Source organism: Atractosteus spatula, chromosome 4 (genome assembly GCF_055471065.1).
Source record: "Atractosteus spatula isolate fAtrSpa1 chromosome 4, fAtrSpa1.hap1, whole genome shotgun sequence".
Taxonomy (NCBI): Eukaryota; Metazoa; Chordata; class Actinopteri; order Semionotiformes; family Lepisosteidae; genus Atractosteus; species Atractosteus spatula.
The window spans coordinates 67365272-67385189 of record NC_142709.1 but is presented as its reverse complement, the minus strand read 5'-3'; the positions used below and the strand labels follow the sequence as shown (position 1 = coordinate 67385189).

General features: G+C 38.8%; 1 protein-coding gene across 1 annotated transcript; it reads left to right on the top strand.

Moving 5' to 3' along the window:
- Positions 1 to 15346: 15346 nt before the first annotated feature.
- LOC148836936 (uncharacterized) lies at positions 15347 to 17922 on the top strand. The gene is made up of 3 exons (XM_088914215.1): positions 15347 to 15683; positions 15954 to 16221; positions 17841 to 17922. The coding sequence occupies exons 1-3, from the start codon at positions 15347 to 15349 to the stop codon at positions 17920 to 17922; spliced, it is 687 nt and encodes a 228-aa protein (XP_088770341.1).
- The last annotated feature ends 1996 nt before the right edge of the window (positions 17923 to 19918 follow it).

The following is a 19918-nucleotide window of genomic DNA, read 5'->3' as shown; positions in this document are numbered from 1 at the left end:
CTGTTTCTGTGTCTATGCTATGCTGGCAAGTACAAGAACTAACCTGGAAGCTCTGTAGATAAGATCAGTTATTGCTGCAACCATATTACAATTCAATTCAGTATATACCTGTACAGTATAATCTTCATGTAGTTCCATTTCAGTACTTTAAAACCTTAGTTTTTTTTTCTTTCTCATGTTAAATGCTAAAGACACAGGCAGAAGGCATACAATAACAGTTGAAAAATTAATTGAAAATTTGAAATGGTTGGGGGAGGAAATCATAATTATTACCCAACGTGCAGGGTCCAGTTTATTTTGTTCTGATATGAATCATCTTTTGATTCGTCTTGGAATTGCTCAATTCAGGCACAGCTGGGTATATTTACCAGCAGCCCTCTGCTCTTTCCCACCAAACCTCCAGTGAGCTCTGAATGCCTAATCATTTCAAGAAGAGAATGAGACAATTAAGCTCTTAATGTGCTCATGAACATAAGTGATAGCAATGCATTCCAAGACCAAGGCTAGGTGGTACAAAAGGCTTGATATTGCAGAACTTCAGTCTGTGCTTATTACAATCTGAGCTTCCATCTAATTATCCATTGAAAGGTTAAACTTGGGCTGTTCGATTCTCCTATTCTAACACTCTGCAATTTAATCAGCCCAGCTCTTTAACCTGTCTTGTGCTTCAGAAGGCAACAAGAGCCAAATCAATTACAGAAACCACAGGGTAGCCTGGCTGGATGGCAGTCTTTTTGTACTACTGTAATCCATTAAAATCCAGTGCTTGCAAATGATGACTGCTAGCCACCCCTGCCATATTTGCGGAAAGGGTATACTCTCTGTACCTATAATTCTGATGGTGTATGAATTTTGTTTTTGCAGATTTCTTTTTCAGCTGTACATTTTATGACGTCTGGATATCATTTCATGTTCATTTTTTTTAATATAAAATATATATATCTTCTTGCATAAATGATGCAAAATGAGGCCTTAAAGTATCGATTTGTGGTTTTATTCTTCAAAAGCTATGTAATAAATGTGTATGTTATAGACATGCACAGTATTTGTGGTTTTCAAAATGTTTTAAAAAAACAGTCAAAGCAAGCGTACGGTATTTTACAAAAAAACCTAATCTGTAACATTAAATCTTATTTAAATCTATTCAGCAAACTTTGAACAGATTAAAGTCTCATTTTTTTTACTGTTCACATCATTTATTTGTATTAACCTTTAAACTTGATATGCTAGTGAAAATTTCAGCTTTCAAATATTATGATATTGAATTAAGTGGCGCAACAAATAACACATAAAAAGCAGTGTTTCTGAGTAGTGGATTCATGCATATTCTTCATTTAACAGTCAAAGCAAGAAATCATGTCATCAGATCCCTCTGTTACTATTGTGTATATCTTGCTCCACCTTCCTCTCTTCTGAAGATTCATGAATCATTCAACGATCAACAATACAATCCTTGTAGGTGATCAGCTTTCTACCTTACATAGCTTAGAATGGAGCAGTCTTTTGTATTATCACAGACTTTCTAATAAGCAGATTTTGTTTTTCCACACTGTTCATTATTTAATGGAAAAGCACAGAATAGAGTACACTCCTGTATTGCCATTTAGCTGATTGCGTGCTTTGAGTGGTACAGAAATTTAGAATTCTTAAACCTCATCATTAAAGTGTAACAAGAGATAAAACACCCATTATTGATAGAGTACCACATAGAAGGATTTGTTTTTCCTTCTATGCAATTCTGTCCAAACACTGAATTCAGAAGAAAAAAAATTGTGGTGCCAATTAATGCCATTCTTGATTATTGCTTTTTGATTACTTTCCAAACTCTTTTCATTACACTGGATAATCAACATAGATTTAGAGAGATTTTGATTAAGGTTCTCATAAAATATTAATTCTTGATTTGCAGAGAGTAAGCTTTCACTGTAATAAAGTTGTACATAAACAGAGTTGTGAATTCTCAAACTGTGGTGATAGAATGAGTTTAGCACTGTATTAAAACCAGTGCATTTCCTAACGTATATCAAGTTCTGCTATGATACTTAAGTAAAAGGCAAAGTAAATTAGCAAGCACTGTAAAAGAAGCAAAGGTAATTCGTAAAGACTGGACAAACACCTGGAGAAAACATGTGACATTATGCTGCTTTTAACACATGAGGAATTTATGACAATGATTTATGATACATTTTCATCTCCCGGGCATTGAGAGAAAGTAATGAAAAAAGCAAAGAGAATGTCAGGAAGCATAGTATCCATGCATTTGTTGGAAAATGGTACAATGCCCTATTAAACCCCTTTTGGAATATTGTGGCTGCAGTCCTCAGATCACTTAATTACTAACAACCAGATGTGCTAGGAGGCTGGAAAGACCACCTCTTATTTTCAGCCTTTCCTATGTTTTTATTTTCTTACATGCTGGCGTATATGTGTTAAACATCACAAATGTAAATGTAACAGAAAACTTAACTGTATTGAAATCACAAAAAAAAGACTCCAAACCAAATTACCACAGTGCATTTTTTATACTTTTCTGTCTCTCCTACCTAGGAATCATTCCATCTATACTTACACCCAAATTCATTCTAATCATAGGTCTTTATGGTCAGTGCTCTCACAAGTTCATTGGAAGTCCCAGTTTTTATTAATACACTTAGCAGGTACCTTAATACTGTATACCTGTGGCCTTGCCTTACAAAAGCCCTTATGGACTGTGTCATGAAGTGGTGAATGTCTGTGTCATTTGTATTGTGTAAATCAACAGCTGGAAGACAAAGCTTCCAGCAATTAAATAAAGCTTTATACACTGAGTCTTTCTCTCTATTGGCTTTTTATTCTGAAAAAACTACATTACATGGCAAGAATGTTTTTGTCTGCTTTCACTATCCGAACAATGCTTCAGCATTTAATAAACGTTTGGTATAGAAATTAATTTGAAGAAAAATTCTAATCTTTATTTATGAGTTTTAATAAAGACCTTTTTTTTTTCTTTCATTTTCATTGACATAACTCAAATTGCAGCAAGCAATGAGCAAAATGAAGACGCAAGGAGAGTATGGACAGTATGTTAGAATGTGAACATAGGATTACATTTTTAAACTGCTAATTGCATCTAAAATAAGTCCTTATTTACAACCTACACATTAGAGCAATTCAAAGACAATCAATTATACTGAAAGAGTGTTTAAACCATCACTTCTGAAGTGCTGCAGAAAAGAAAAGGTCTATTGGTTGGTTAAAGTGCTTTTATTGTTATAAGTTTCACAAAACTCCAAAAACAAATCTGTAGCACTGCATACAACTGCAGAAGAATGGACATTGTTCTTTTTCCCCAAAAAACAAAAGCAGCAAATTTAGAATTCAATCTTGGAAGGAAAAAAACCGTTTAATATGCAGGTGTTTGAATGAGACAGTGGGTCTTGGCTGCATTTTAATAACTTACCATGTAACTTTTATGTTTCCCTTTGGGGAGTAAATAAAGGGGATATGTATAATAGTGCAATTTCCTGGCATTGTTTCCTGATAAGCTTTTTTGATGTTTGTTGGTTTTCGTTCCTATCAAAAGGAGTTTAATTTTCTGCTTGCGCGTTATTATTTGGCAAACCCTTGACCTCCTCAATATTATGTAGTCGTGCCATACATATTCATTATAGAATGATGCTACAGGATTATCAATAATAAATGATGAAACTCTTCAGCAGCACCATTATAATGGATAATGATACACACTCTGATTGGACTTTCATCTTGCACAGGGAATGATTGAACCAAACAAAAAGAGAGAGCAAGACTACCCACCGGGACTTTCTCACTCTTTAATTGACGGAGGATTTTGAATATTTTATGCTTTTTTGGAGGGATGGTGAATTCACAATGCAGAGTGATGTACATCAGCCCTCACTTTGTGGCAGCACACAGTCTGATATGCGTTAAACTCCCTGCTTTCCAATCTCTGCAGTCAGCAATCCGTAAAATAAAGTTGGAAAGTGACTGTTTTTACAAATATTCCTATTCCGCTTACTAAGCCATTTCTCAACATGTACAGTACCTGTAACCAGGTATAACAAATCTGTTTTAGGATTATTGAACTAATTTCAGACATAACGCCATTTCCCTTACTTCACCCTTTATTTTTAGTTTTTATACATTCTAAATACACGGATATTGAAGTGTTAAAAAGACGGTAGTCTCTATAGTCATAGACATTCTACTGTGCATTTCTAAAACGTTTTTGCTTAGCTTTGCAGTTTTCTTTCCCTTCGTGACATACTTGTACAGTAGTAGATCAACATCTCAATGTGGAGTATAAAGGAATAATAAATTCTATTCACTGTGGGGTTAAGGGCATTTCCTAACTCTTTCATGGATAAAAAATAGAGCAAAAATCAATACCAACCACTGTGCTTCTGGCTTCAGTAGTGCAAGATGTGGACACCGTGAGGCGTTAAGCTTTCTGCATGAAGTAAATTGCTCCTCTCAGAAGCAGGTATTTTTCAAAAAAAGTACTTATCCAGGTGGGAAGAGCACCAGTGGGGTGGATATCAGTAAAGCACTTGAGATTTTCAGATTAGGGGCAAAAAATTCTTTGTTTGTAATATACAAACGTGTGCTAACTGCAATTAAGGAATGAATGTCTGCTAATGATATATTGTATGTATGAACTATATGGTGTCGCGGGAAGCCGGAGCCTACCCAGCAAGCAACGAGCGCAAAGCAGGGTACACCCTGGACAGGACGCCAGTCCATCACAGGGCAAGTGCAAGCCAATCATACATGGGGACAATTTGGAGACCTCAGTAAAGAACAGGTGGGGGAATTTGGCCTGGACACCGGGATAACTCCCTACTCTTCTCGAGGAATGCCCGGGGATCTTTAATGACCACTGAGAGTCAGGACCTCAGTTTAACATCTCATCTGAAAGAGAGTGCCCACTAAAATATAGTGTCCCTGCCAGTATACCAGGGCATTAGGACCCACACAGACCGCAGGGTGGGCACCCCCCGCTGGTCCCACAAACACCACTTCCAGCAGCAACCAGAGCTTCCCAGGAGGTCTCCCATCCAGGTACTGACCAGGATCAACCCTACTTAGCTTCAGGGGGTAGCCAGTTGAGATCTGCAGGGTGATCTAGCTGCTGGCTCCAAAGAATTAATTATAGTCTTTAATCATATGTAAAGTTTAGTTGGAATGAAAACCTGCAGAACTATTACTTCACTCCTGAAAGGCTGCAGTCCACCAAGTTCTGCAGCTACCCAGCTGATTCAAATCAAGTCATGGAGAAGCCAGGGTAGACTGAGAAGCTGAAGACACTGGGGTCCTGCTGTGATGCCCCAACAGGACAAAGGTCCTAGGGGTGCCTCTTTCTTTCTGAGGCTAGGAAACCTCAAACCATCAAAGTTTTATTTTTCTGACATGTTCTCGGCAAAATGCTTTTCATTTTTTCCTATTGCAATCGTGAGCATTTTAATATTTAATTTAACATACGAAGCTGCTCTGCCTCTGCCAGTCAGACATCCTGTGGTGCAGAGCCAGTGGCCAAAGGGTGAATAAGCTGAGATGCACTCCAGCATTTCTTTACCTTTGAAAGATTTAAAAAGCTCATCAGGACTGAACCTCAAGACTTCAGCTTGGACTCAGTTACTCTGAACATGTATGTGTTTGATAAAGATTAATTCATGCAAATAATAAAATACTCACTTGTCTTTCATGTGTTTATGAATGCTCCCATTTGCCTAGACTGATTTTTTTTACAAGGCTGACTACATTAACTACGTTATGGACAATATATTTTAACCTACCATTACTATCACTTATAATCCCTGAGTGAATTATCAGCAATCTGAATCTCCGCAGGTTGATTCAATATATAAAAATAAATGTATTGATTTAATCAGAATGCTTTATTTTTGTATGCTTTGAATCCGTGTGTGTCACTGTTCAAACGGATGATCATAGGATCCATAAGATAGTCTCTGGGTTTCCTGGTCTAATTTCTAATTGGTTCAGTAAATTCAAACCATGTTATCACGTACATATACCCTATCTTCATGAGTCACAGTTGGTTCTGAAGATATCCATTGGGTTGACTTTGTCAATGTTTTTAAAAGAGAAATTAACACTTGGATCAGGCCCCCATAAACTGTATAGTCTTCTGTTTCTCAGGTTACTAAGAAGGTTCAATTCTCTTTTTGCATGTAAAAGCAGGGACTACCTATAAACCTGTAAATATATTTGTCACTCTTCTCTGGACTAATTCCAAAGTAGCAATATACAACTCCAACATTAGATCCACATTTTATGCTTCAATTTATTCAACCTAATGTTCGGTCTGGCCCTTTTTTTTTTTGCTTCCCAGCATCCAGCGTCTAGACAAAATGGAGTTTATAACGAAAGTTCGGGAGGGATGACAACAACCAAGTGCAATCGGACTCAGCTGTCAGTAATTAGCAATCACCCCTGACATCCATTCCACTCCCAAAAAGCTATAAATACCTACGGGTTCCGTCTCGCTGTCTCTTTGCATTGACAGTACTACAACGCTGTGCTGCCTACACCATACAATCGATATTCCCGTTTACCGCTCCGATGCAGTTTGATCTCGGCCAGGAACCGCGGATTTCCTCGTTCTCCGCGTACCAGCTGGCCGTTGATCTGACTCTTCATCGCTTTTCAACATCTGCCAGCGTCATCTGCAGGTCATGCCTTTCCCAACGCCGTTGTCAACCCGTCCTTTCGAAACATCTAGCGTTCGACTATCCACTTACTTGTGGATACTTAAACTTACTGTTTTTTTTTTTAATGGGCTGCTCTCGGCAAACGCACATTCGCCGCCACGTTCTCAAATCTCCTATTCGAAGCCATTCATCCCATTATCGCATGGACAGTACACAACGTCACTAAACTGTTAAAACGTCTCTCGTTCAGGACGTACATCTAGGAATATTGCTAATTTTCCTGTCAAAGATGTAGTTAACGTATCCTGCGCTCCCAGTAAACGTCCGCATCTCCTGACGATGTCATCGGCAATGCTACACTCCAGTCCGGCGCAAACCCTGAGCCGCCAATGCAGCCAAACTGCTTGCTGAGTCTCCTACCCCAGCGTCCATAGACCCGTGCTGTGGATGTTAAAAAAAAATGCCTCTCGCATTACCAACGTTAGTCGTATTCATTCTCTCTGCGTGGACCACGCTTCCAGACACGAGCATGGAAGAGAAAAAGTGCAGCAAACATGCAATTTACCCTAGTTTCCCAAAAACCTGTTTAACCGTAAAGCAAAAGAAAAAAAGCTTTGAACTTCGGAGAGTAATAAACAAACCATGGCCCTTCTGCTCAGCTCACAGCAGGATGGAACCTCTGAGCCCCCCTCACTGCAATCCAAGGACCATTCATTCTGCAATCTCCCTGCGTTTCTTTGTTCAACGGTCTGTATTCCTTTTCCTTATCCCATTTAAATTCCCTCCTCTGAATCTCAAGCCCCTCTGTTCTTCCTCCATGTCCTTTTTAATCTCACTTTTCTCCTGTGCGTTTAACTGCATCTTGTGTCCCTATCTTCAGCGTTCAATTTAGCCCCGGGCTCATTCTTCCTGTCTACACTGCTGCTGAGGCCATCTCCTTGGCCCTGGGTCTGTCTGGTGTCCTGCCTCCTCCTCAGTCAGCAGTCGTCTCGTGTCCCTGTCTCATTCATGTTTCTGTGACTGGTGTCCAACTCAGCCGTGTCTTTGTCTCGTTTCGTCTTGATCCCTGGTGTCCAGTTTGGCCTCAGGTCTATTCCTCTTGTCCTCTGCTACTACCAAAGCTTGATATTCGTACAGGTAAGTCCTATTTCTTGTGTCCCTGACTCATTTGTGTCTCTATCCCCGGCGTCCAATTCGGCCCCGTGCTCATTCCTGTCATTCTGCGCTGCTACTGGTGCCAACTTCTCCGCTCCAGTTCTGCTTTCGCATCGCTTTCCAAGCCTCACCTGCTTCAGTCCTGTTCCTGAGTCTGTAAGAATCCAAGCAGTTAGTCCCTTATACTTAACTCTGCAACGGATACCAAGAGGTTACACGTCAACAGGTATCCACGCCTCAGCATTGCACACTCACTCCGTTTGCCCAGGAGACTCTTATCAAATTCAATGGTTATAGAAGGCCAAGACGTTGCCGTTTACCTCCATCCCTTGTTCTATTCACAGTACGAATACAGCAAAGGAGTCTCCAGTTTTCATTGCTGCTTTTAGGGAGCATGATTGGAAACTTGGGCCCTTATCCATTCAGATAACATCGCCATTTTTAGTCAATTTAATAATACCAGCGACTTCCTTTCCCGTTCACAGAGTTCTCGCAAATCCAGAGCAATTGCGGACGTTTCTTCCAACTCAAGGCTGCCTCCTTGCCGCTCAATCTGTATTTATTTTAATAAACAACTCGCTTAGGTCATCGGAAGTCTTCCTTATTTACATACAGTAACCCTAAACAAACACTCCCCCAGCTGCTTTTCAATCTCTGCGATGACCCACAGTTCACACCATGAATTCTTCTCCCCTCCTCCATGCTTTGTAATTCTGCATTGGTGGTTTGTGGTCCTGCTTGGTTCTTCTGAGGGTCCCAGCCTTCTTGTCCTATGGCCGGTAGGTCGGCCCTCAGCCAAGTGGGTTAAGCCAAAATTTTGCTCCATAATCCTTTCATCACACTTTAATCTTGGGTGTTGTCATTCCTAGTGAAATGGAGTTTATAACGAAAGTTTGGAAGGGATGACAAGAACCAAGTTCAATCAGACTCAGCTGTCAGTAATAAGCAATCGCTCCTGACATCCATTCCTCTCCCAAAACTCTTTAAATACCTACGAGATCCCTATCTCTCTCTCTTGCATGTCTCTTGCATCCCACCTCCACCCCATCTCCACCTCTGCAGCTGCCCCTCGGTCACCCTGCATGGGGGTCCTGGCCTCCTTCTCCTTTGGCCGGGAGGTCGGCCCTCAGCCAAGTGGGTTAAGTCAAAATTTCACTCCATAATCCTTTCATGGCACTTTAATCTTGGGTGTTGTCATTCCCAGTGAAATGATCTCATTGTAAACGCCTAAGCTTTTTCATAGATAGCTTATTGAAGCTCCGTTTCACGTCTTATATTAGTTGTCCTGCTTCTACACCGTTTCCCAGTCCTCCTATTTTAGGATCATCTGGGAAACTGACTACTTTACTAACTATAGGATTATCTAGATCATTGATATAAATGAAGCGGTAGTCCTACTAATTACTAATGTTGCTTATTATAAGAACTCCAAAATATTAGTCAGCATACTGTAGATCTAGATAAGCAGGTTTTTCGTAACTGCTAGAGCCTGTTGCGATACAGTTGATCATCTAACTTAGATACTGTATAGTTTTTTCTAGTTGGAGTGCTAATAAGCAGTCATGACAATTTTGATAAGCTATGAGCTTCATTTTTGCCTATAGCGGCAATGACACAGTGGAATCAAGTGGTTTTGGAGTGTTTATTGCAAAAGATGATAAGTATCCATTGAAGGTTTTTTTTTTTTTAAATTGGAAACCATTTCCAGCTAAGCCTTTTTTCAATGGCTGATTTATAATTTCTTAAGCCAGATCAGCAATGCCAAGGTTGACTGCACTCTTGGCGTCTTCGTTGTATTGCGGAAATGGCAGTCTTATTAAACGTTCCTGTATCATCTCCGAGAGGTGATAAGCTAATATGTATCCTAACTGCCTGGTCATCCCAAGAGCCTGTCAGTTAGCACACTGTATCACCCAGTCTGACCTGATTCAATGACGTATCACACGGTTGGAATCATTTTCATGTCGCTGACCTTCTGTAATGGGGAAAAATGCTAACTCGTCTGCAGCCTGACGATGTCTGTCAGCAGCTTATTTATCCAGGAATAAAGAATGAGGCTCAATCACATCTGCAGCTTTTTTGGACTGTCCCTGCCACCAACACGTGGAAAACCGGTTTCCCTGTGCTCCTGAGGACTTTAAACTGGGCTTGACTGACACAAGCAAGGCATCATTTTTTCCCAGCACTGCTCAGCAACAGGATGCTTTAGCCGCTGGGTCATTAAATATAGAATACAAAAAGCTGTTTCTGCAACATCCCTTCAGAACAGAGTTCTTCTGAGGCACGTCTCTTTTCATCTTCTTTGTTTCAAGGCGCGGCTTGTGCTTCTGTGCAAGGGCTCCTCGTTTCTGATGAAAGTACACTCAGAAGATCCTCCCAGCTGCTACAACCCTGGTCAGCCTCGACAAGGACTGAGATTGTCCCAAAGACCATTGAGTCCTCCCATTAACTGAAGGATTCGGAGGCAGGCTGACAGCACCAACTGTGTAGCAAGTTGAGTCATACCAAACCGGCTTTCTTCTTATTCAAAGAAGTAGAGCTTTAAGAAGACAAAAGGCAACTTTTAAGTGGGCAGCACGTGTTTAATTGTGAAACTGTTGGATCACTAAGCTTATAACAACGAAATGCCTAAAATGGGATGGGCATTCTCCTATTTTATTTTGCGTAATAACATTTAATCAAAGGCATTTAATTTTTTAAATACGTATTGCATATAATGAGTAACTCTTTTTTCAAGCTTTGAAAAGCACTCACATTATCTGTTTCCCCTCAGTTATGCTTTGGCATTGGCAGAGTTAGTTCCCAAACCTACTGAGTGTTCAGGAAAAACAGATTCTGCAGATTGCCCAGGCTGCAGAACATCACTGTTGGACTGAGCTGCGTGTATAATGGCTTACCAAAATATTTGTAGGAAAAGAATTTGCTCTCATTGTATGTTTTTAGGTAATCAATGTAAAGAATATATTTCAGAAAGTAGGATTTTTTAATAACATTTATGTACCACTTTTTTCTCTTTTAAAGTCTCTAAATGTGAGATGGACAATTCTCATATAGCATTCACTCAGACGTACAAGATAATGTCACACACATCCTTAAAAGAATAAGTAACACTGTTACAATGTCATTTAAAGGATCAAGTCAGATTTACATGATGGGAGTTAGCTATCTAGACATCCAGCTGTTAACTGGAGTCGGTGGTGTGTGGCAAACTTAGTTTCTGCTCTTAATTAAATCTGTGTTTTGTTGAAAAGTCTATGATTTTTCATAGTCTGTGGTTTTTTTATACAGAGATGGAATTCTGTAGGGTGACACAAGCAAATGTTTTCAAACAGAATTGTTGTTCTCCAGTGGTCTTCAGAATATAAAGTGTTGTGTTTTTCTGAAGGTGGCTTAGGTGGTACAGTACGTGGACTTTAGGGATGAGTTTGCATGTAATAATGTAGCAAAAAAACTTGATGTAGGACAGAAGAGCTTGATGCCTTACTCAACTACTCATTTCTAGTATACTAGAAGCAGCTACCATTTAGTATTAGTGCAAATTTGCTGCTGTACAATATATAAAATACAGCAGTAAAAAAAATTATAAAAAGGCTCAGGGAATATTTCATTTCTTATGCTTGGATCTTTACAGTAAGTAAGAAAACAGTAGATATGAACTACTGTATGTGGTCAATTATATCTAAACACTGGTATGTAGACAGATATTGGAATAACGTTGATAGTATTGATCTTTATTAGCATACATTTCATACAGTGACAGTTTTGGTTTGTATCAATTTGTATGTTACAGTGGATACATCAAATAAATGGAACTAAAAATTGTTAGTACTTTTCTAGTCCTAAGAATTCACAATGACATATTTATCAAGGAATTAAATTAATATACTGGCACATAGCTTTTTCTGCCAAAATAGCTGGGAAAGTCTCATCTGTGGGCTTTACAACTCACTTAACACAGTATCAACATGCTTTGTGCATCTCTAGTGTTCATTACCAAGGAGTTTAGTAAAGATCCATACAGCTGAAGTCTGGACGTCAAGACAAATAGCCACAGGCAGGATAATCCAGAGTGACACTTCAAGCAATTGAAAATGAACAGGAGTTGTTTCTTTGAACAAGGATGACGCACTAATATGACTTCCAGATAGAACAGCCAGGGCTTTCGATGTATACGAATGTTGCCCTTTCTTCTTAATTTAAAGTGACATTTAAGGGAACATGTCTTCCCACAGAAAATGTCTTTGTAGTTAAAAAGGTTGTGTATTAATGTAAGGAAACTCCATATTAATAATTCCTTATACGTATATAGTACTTTTCTGGACACTCCATTCAAAACACTTTACAGGTAATGGGGACTCCCCTCCACCACCAACAACGTGCAGTTGCACCAGTACGCTCAGCACACATCAGTTGTCAGTGGGGAACCCATTGATAGATGGGGATTATTAGGAGGCCATAATAGGTAAAGCCCAGGGAGAAATTTGGCCTGGACTCCAGGGTAACACCTTCTTCTTGCCTTCTAGGTTCTATTTACACAGAAACCTCTGCTTTTTGACTACTGTGAACATATAATGCTTCAAGCAGGATGAAAAGATAATGTGAGTGGAAGCTTCTTTACCATAATCTTTTCGTTATATATTGGCACTTATTGATAAAGCAGTCTAAGTGTTCCAGATAAAATGCAACCCAGCCTGATTATGCAAGGTTTCAGAATAATCAGTACTTTAACCTATACTGCTCTGAAATTACCCTAAATGCATTTTATCTATAAATTAGTTATACTTAGTAGATTTGGGTCTGTAAAAGAGTTCCTTGTACATGACTAAATTATATTGCTGAAAAGTTTTTTTTCTTCATTTTATACAGTGGTTAAAGGACAATTAATTGTTTTATGATGTTTTTCTTAAGGGTATATTTGGCTGAGCATTATTTGGCCACGTCTAAATGATATTTAAATGTAATACAAATAGTGTCCATTTTGTTTTTAGAGTAGTTTGCAGAACAGGAATAAATTCAGTATTTTTTAAATTGTTTTCCAACTTGAAATTGTCATTGTAATTCCTATGAAATGTCTTTGTTCAAAACAGTTTTGTTACCTCCACTCATAACAAAGAGACAGATCAGAAACATTACAGCAAGCAAGTAATTAGGAGGTTCTACTGTCAAGAAGAGCAAAATAAGAAACACCCCCAGTCTTGCAATCGCACGCACTGCAAACTATGAACCTCTCACCTTCCTCCGGGCACTTTTTTCAGTATGGCTATCATCATAATGGTGTCCATAAATATTTCTGCCATGTGTTGCCAAGGTCAGCTTCAAATGAATTCATTAGAATTTCTCTGGAACCATTATTATGAACCAGAAGAATAATTTCTGCCCAGATTCCGTAAGAGAAACGTGTAGGCACATTACCATTAACTAGTAGAGATGTCTGTTGCTGCAATGTTACAATGCAATAAAGAATGTTATTAGAGAGTCATTGATGCAGCTGCTCTTGCATGTGTGCTCTGTGACTAGCAAGTGTGAACCAGGTCTTAAAATCCAGTATAAAGAGGTAGTTAATGTTGTCTAGAAAATATGACCATTAATTTGTTCTGCTATTTTCATCTCTACATGTGGATCGGTCATTTTCTTTCCTTCTCAGTGCACAAAGCATAAATGAAACACTGCTCTTTGTTACAACAAAAAGGGTGGATGAATGTGAAAGTTGCCCTGCTTAATGATGGGCATCATTCTCCAGACAATGTTATTCAAACAAACATGAAGGTAATCTCAATTAGACTGCTTAACCTTTGCTCAACTCAAAAAGGACTTCAAACAATTTTAAAATTTGTTTTTCTTGTTTTATAATCGAATCTCACGCTTTGGATGTTTAAATGTAACCACCGATTTTAATATTCAGGCTCCAGAGTTGCTTATGCCTGTATTTAGCCAAGAGTGGCCAAGTTAGTTTCCACTGGGACATTTTTCACTGAACTGTTTCTTTAAACTCAGGTGTTACTCTCATAAAGACAAATAGTTACACTTACCGCATAATTCTTTTGATATGTTGTTCATTACTTCCTATTTATGCGTTATTTACAATGACCATGCAATTGTGCGTAGTGTGGATTAAAAAGTATTGCCAGCGTTGTATAAATTAAGTAACAGAGAATTGCATTCTGCATACAAATGACGGCTATAGTGCAATCACAGTCACATTCCCTTGACAGTCTGCGTTTATAATCACTCACAGCTCTTGTGCTTCATTCTCCCATTGAAGACTGCAGTTTGTAATATCCTGATGAGTTTATCCATTTAAAATAACGCCAGATTATGAGATTGCTAGTACCATAAAGTGCCTGTTACTGTGGTATAACTCCTGTGAGATCTTCAGTTGTATTCTATGCACACACTCTTCCCCATAGACCATAAAGAGTGATATTATTATTTTTCACAGTTTTGATTATTTCCAACCAAATAAGTCTCAAAGCTGCACAACAGATTTTCGTAACTAATGTGAAGCATTTAATTTGATTTAACAGGTTTTGCTAAGCAGTATTTTGTATTGGATGTTGTCACTGAATTTTATTTTTACTGTGGTGATTTGTTTAGCATGATCTCTGAGCCAGAGGGAAGCGTTTTGAGCTGTACATCTGAGGAGAGAATGCGCCCATAATTTTTCTTCGTCTTTTTTTTTTATTTTTGTCCCCAACAAAGTCAGATAACCGACCAGTGGAAATTCAGTTTTTCTTCATACGAATGCCTACAACCGTAAAAAGAACCCAGTATTTTACACTTATACCAGTACGTTGAAAAAAAGCGTCGTTTTATTGCGCTACTAGAATTAAACGGAATGCCTGTATATCTGTGTAGGAATTTGCCCGAAAATGTGAACGGGACAGAAAGAGGGTGTAGCGTTCCACTGAGTTATGCTGTTTTGGGTCTCGTGTAACATGACTGCCTCAGCCTTCTCATTTCTTGTTCGCCGGCGTTTTATGCCCATCAAAACTCTGGGAATGCGCGCATACATGTGCTTGTACTGGTTGTTTTTACCCGAGACTGTTTACTAAAACTACGATCAAAAAGCAAGTGAGAGGAGATACGCTAGTAATAAGTCATCTGCTGAAACTAATAATATTCGATTGGCTGGCAGCTTGATGCTTAATGTTGACAAGCCGTATAAATATTTCAGAGTGTGGGTGGAACAGAGAAGCGCGGTGGTCACTGGAGAAGTAAATACGACATTGTCTTATTGTTTGGTTGTGGGATAACCTAAACTTTTAAAACTTACTTGAAAGTCACTTTAAACTACACAGTAATTTCCCGTCTCCTAGTCTGTCCTTATAAACGACAGCTTTGGAAGCTGCATCTTCTTCCATCATTCATTGAAACAATCGTTTCCTGAAAAACGACACCTAGGTGGATGAATAAATCATCGTCGGTCTTCATGACCGGTCACCTGAACCTTTTGCTGTATAAGTGGTGAAAGGCGACATAATCTTCCCGGACAAGATACCAGCCGAGATTGAGAGAGCACCATGTTAAAAGCAAAGCGCCACGAGTTGTATTCATACGAACAGTTGGTTAAGAAACCACACTTCCTTCCGGAACAGAGGTGGAAGAATTTCAGCACCATGGACAGCAGCAGGCGACTAGTCCAGGTGATCATGGACATGCAGCACGAAATCAATCAACTGGAGTCCGAAAACCGAGCACTCCGTGGCGAACTCGGTCAGTCTGCGGTGGGGTCAGTAAATGAGGACACTTCATCCCTGTCTTCTGCATTTCATCAGAAACATGTAGCCGAAGAGAGCGCTGCCCAGTCCAATTTAAGACGGAATGTATCAGCGCCTGCCCTAGAAGGCCCATTTCGAGGTACGTTTCGGAACTTTTGGAGCTATCGTTAGTTTCATTTAAAAAAAAGATGAAACGATTGTTAATTTTAATGTTAATTTAGAATGAGACCCGTAGGTTAGTTTAAGTATCTTTGTCTCGGTGTTGACATTGTAAAATACAACTTTGCTTGAGCTTGACGTTTCAGATCTCAGTTTCTTTTTTTTCTTCGGGAAGGGGCTCCATTTTTTTTGTTTGTTGTTGCATATCTGTCTAAGTACGTTGACAACATTATTAATTCACTTTTAACAGAAAAACTTATAATGACTGTAAGACGATATTCAGTTTCATCCAATGCTCCCCCCAAAACCAAGAAAAAACAAACTCTCAGCCAAGTCCTGGAGGAGGTAGAACTGAAGGAGCAAAATAATGAACGACTGCAGGGGAACAGCCCTGGAGGTGGGGCACCTGTGCTGACAAATGTGCTGCAGGATCAGTCCAGCACAAGGCCTCCCAGCAGCTTAGCAAAGGAAAAGCTCTGCAACAGACGGTCTCTAAAGGAGCACATTCACAAAAACAGGTAAGCCTTATCTCGTGAGATTAAAACACATGCATGAGGTTGAATATAGAAATGTTCTCACACAAATCACTTTTGTCCAAAATGAATCATCACAGCCAGAAATTAAGCGTTTCCAAATTAAAACTGAGATAAGAAGATGTAGCATTACTGTACATTTACTGCAAACAAATCTGTCATATGGTGCCGCTTGTCACAGCCTTGTTCCGAATCTGTCAGGGGTGATGCATTAAAATGGTTCTGTCAATGGACAAACAAAGCAAAGCACTCTTCCCCCACAACAAGCCTGGTTATGTAGCACAATGCGAGTGAGCGATCCTGTCAACCTCAAGGAGAAGATTCCTTCAAGGTGGAAATTGATTAGATGGCAGCTTTGAGGAAAGTTGCACAGGCCATAGTCTGTGGATGAACGGGACCAGGAGAGTGGAAGTCTTAGGGAGACACTGCTGTTCCAACACCGAGCAGAGCCCTTGACTCATATTGCTTCGTAAAACAGCCAGCTGTTTAAATGGGTGCAAAGGTAAAATGGTTTGAATACAAGAGTAAGCCAAATAAAGAAAACGACTATTTTTCAGATTTCCTATTATATAAAAAACGAATTGACAAATTCATAGTTGGCCAGTCCCTTGTTGCCTGGATGCGTGAAGGGCTACCTGACTATAAGGACAAGGCTGGAAGAGCCCCCTTAATTAGACAGAAAATGGATGAGTGAGTGCTCTGAAGATGAGATACTGCATTCATATGAAGGAGAGCAGATATGGGTGAGACTGGGGTTTGACCATCTCCCAGACTTCTATTTAACACCCTATTTCTGATCCTATTAACAGAATGTTAGCTTCTAGAATTGTGCAGTTCAGATTTTCGACTATCGGTGAAGAGCCTCATATTCAAATTAGGTTTTTCCATGTACAAATATTACATGGTTAACAAGCAAGTGGAGCCAGTATTTAATGTTGTTTTGTAAAGCTACCCTTCACACTGTGAAACACGCAGCATGGAAGCTTACCCCTACTGAGAAGCTCCATTTATCCACTGCTCAGCTCATAGCAATGAGCACTGCCATTGGTCATCTCAGCACTGAACAGTCTTAAGCCCTCTTGTTGTGTAAAATCGAATGGGAATAGCTGACTGCGTGCTAATGTTACTGAATACTAATTAATGGAAATCAAAACTGAGCAAGTTGGTGTAGATACCAACTAATTAAACGACTTAAGAAAAGGAAGTAGCTGGCAATAAAGGTACAGTAAATGTACAATTTCCAAGTTCCTTCTAATAAATGGCAACTTGTCACAAAAATAAACGTAAAATCTCCTTTTCACATCTACTACTGTAGTTGTCTACTATAGTTGTAAATTATGGAGACAAATGCTAGGACATTTGTTATAAAGTTTTATTTTCCCCCATTAAATCTGGAAGCTCAAAAACGTTTCTTACAATAAAGTATTGTAATGTAAACATTGTAAATGGTTTATTTTCAGAGTGGTTTCTGAATTCATTTACCTTTCACACGTCTGGCCAGATTTACGATTGTGGAACATTTACAGTATAGGGAAGCAAAGTATTGTGCCATTTGAAGTAACTAAGTAGCAAATGCTTTGAATTCTTTTTTCTTCTGTAAACAGGACAAAAATGAAATCTGTCACATTCCTTCTACCAGTAGAAGATTCCAGTACTACTGACAACCACCGCCCAACAAAGAACTAACTCCAGGATCAGAATTCTGGTGGTGGAAAAGGATTTGTAAAGGGGGAACGTGATTGACGTTGTGTGTGATTCTGATCACTGAAGGCCCCTGTTTTTATAGGTCAGCTAGAAACAGGACTTTATCTTCGTTGACCTGAATTCCGAAGATCAAGTTGCAGATTTTATTACAAACCCAAAACAGGCAATTGTTCCCTGGCACCAGTATCTGGCTAACTGTTTCATCTACCTCTCCAGCTTGCTGGAACTTTAATCATTTCAGTGGCTCAGGTGTCTTATGTGTGAAGCCTATTTCTCTTTCTTAAGAAACACAAGATCTCAGCTGAGAGAAACATTTTGAAATACTTCCATATCTCCCTGGAAATGATTTGCACAGACGTTCATTTGCTTCCCGGATAGAAACAGAGGTTTCTGCCTTTATTACAGTCATGATCAGAAACGGTTTTTTTTTTGCTAGTTTGGAACTTTCCTTGGCTATTCTTAACTCAACCATGATAAAATGATTATTTAAGTACTCGTTATTTCATAACCGACTGGATCATTTATTCATTTTCCAAAAAATGTTTTGAAGTGCAAAGGTTGTTCCCTGTGATAAAAAGGCATGGAAACACAATGGGTGATGTCATGTTCTAAAATATGTGGAATGTTCTAAAATATCTGTATTTCGTTCAGTTTGTTTTCTCTTCACTAGAGATGGTTAGTTTGAACTGCATTAATAGTATGGGCCATATTTTATCCATATACAGCATGTTACATGACTGATGCAAAAAATCTACGGGCTTCACCAGGCATATCTTATTTTTGCTAACTCAAACTAAATGACATGACATCTCATCTTTTGGAATGTTTACCTCTGTGAAGTCTGCAAGTCATTTTGTCCCCTTTTCAGCACTTTACCTCTTATTTCTTGAATATTCACCTTGTTTAAACAAAGCTTTCCTTTGTTCAATGATATTTATACCACAGCGGACTAGACCATCATCATATTTTCGGTGTTCTTTTCTCTATTGCACTGTGAGAGCGCTTTGATTTTTCAAAGTAAAATTTCAAAAGCGGAATGTTATGAAGTAACAAGCTCACCTTATTGCAAGGGCTGTCTGCAAGTCTGAAACTCGGACTGCGTATCAGGATGATTTCTATTTTCTGTGTATAAATGTACAAATAAGATACAAACAAAGTGTAAAAGTCAAAAAATGTAAAACAGATTTTTATTTTTGTAACAGATAACCATGTGCTCCATTTCTGATAGTGATTTTTTTTCTTCCATTTTAGATGAATAATATACAGGAATTATTTCTTTCACTTTATGGGGCAGAATGCCTGCTGCTGTTTGTGCAATACATTGTAGTAAGAGCTAATAATTCATTTTTGAGAACACAACTTTCATTAAACTTTATACAATTTTATATACACATCTTTTAGACCTCAAATGTGGCTACAAAATACAGAAGAAATGTTGTTAAAAATATATGGAATTTTGTAATGTGTACTGTATATTATAATTCTGTTCCAACAGTAAGAATAAAATTGAAAAAATTATTCTTCCGTTTTTGCATTTGTTTTTTCTTTAGGGTAATTTCCAGACCCAGGGCTATAACAGTCCTTTACACCAATCTGTGTATAGCTGAGTTTAGAAAGTTCCCCAAAATATAAAGTCTCTCCTCTTGGAGTTTGTCATCTGTCCAAACATTTTCAACTCTCCCCACAGGCCTGTGACTAATTGAACTTTGAAAGTTCAAAACCACCAAGTAAGTAATTCCTCTTTCCATGAAAATAATGCTTGAAGACAATTTCTTGATGTGGCTGGAAATTACAAATCAGTTTTATCCCAAATCTAGAAAACACTCACTACTGCACAATTAACAATTACTCCAGCTGCTTCTTTTAACTGTAGGAGAAGTCTTTGGAGTGCTCGAGATTTTAGTGGAAGTTTTGTAAGCCTTTTTTCACAGTGTTAGAAAGAAAAGCTCAAGGCTTATAAACCTACTTTCCATACAGA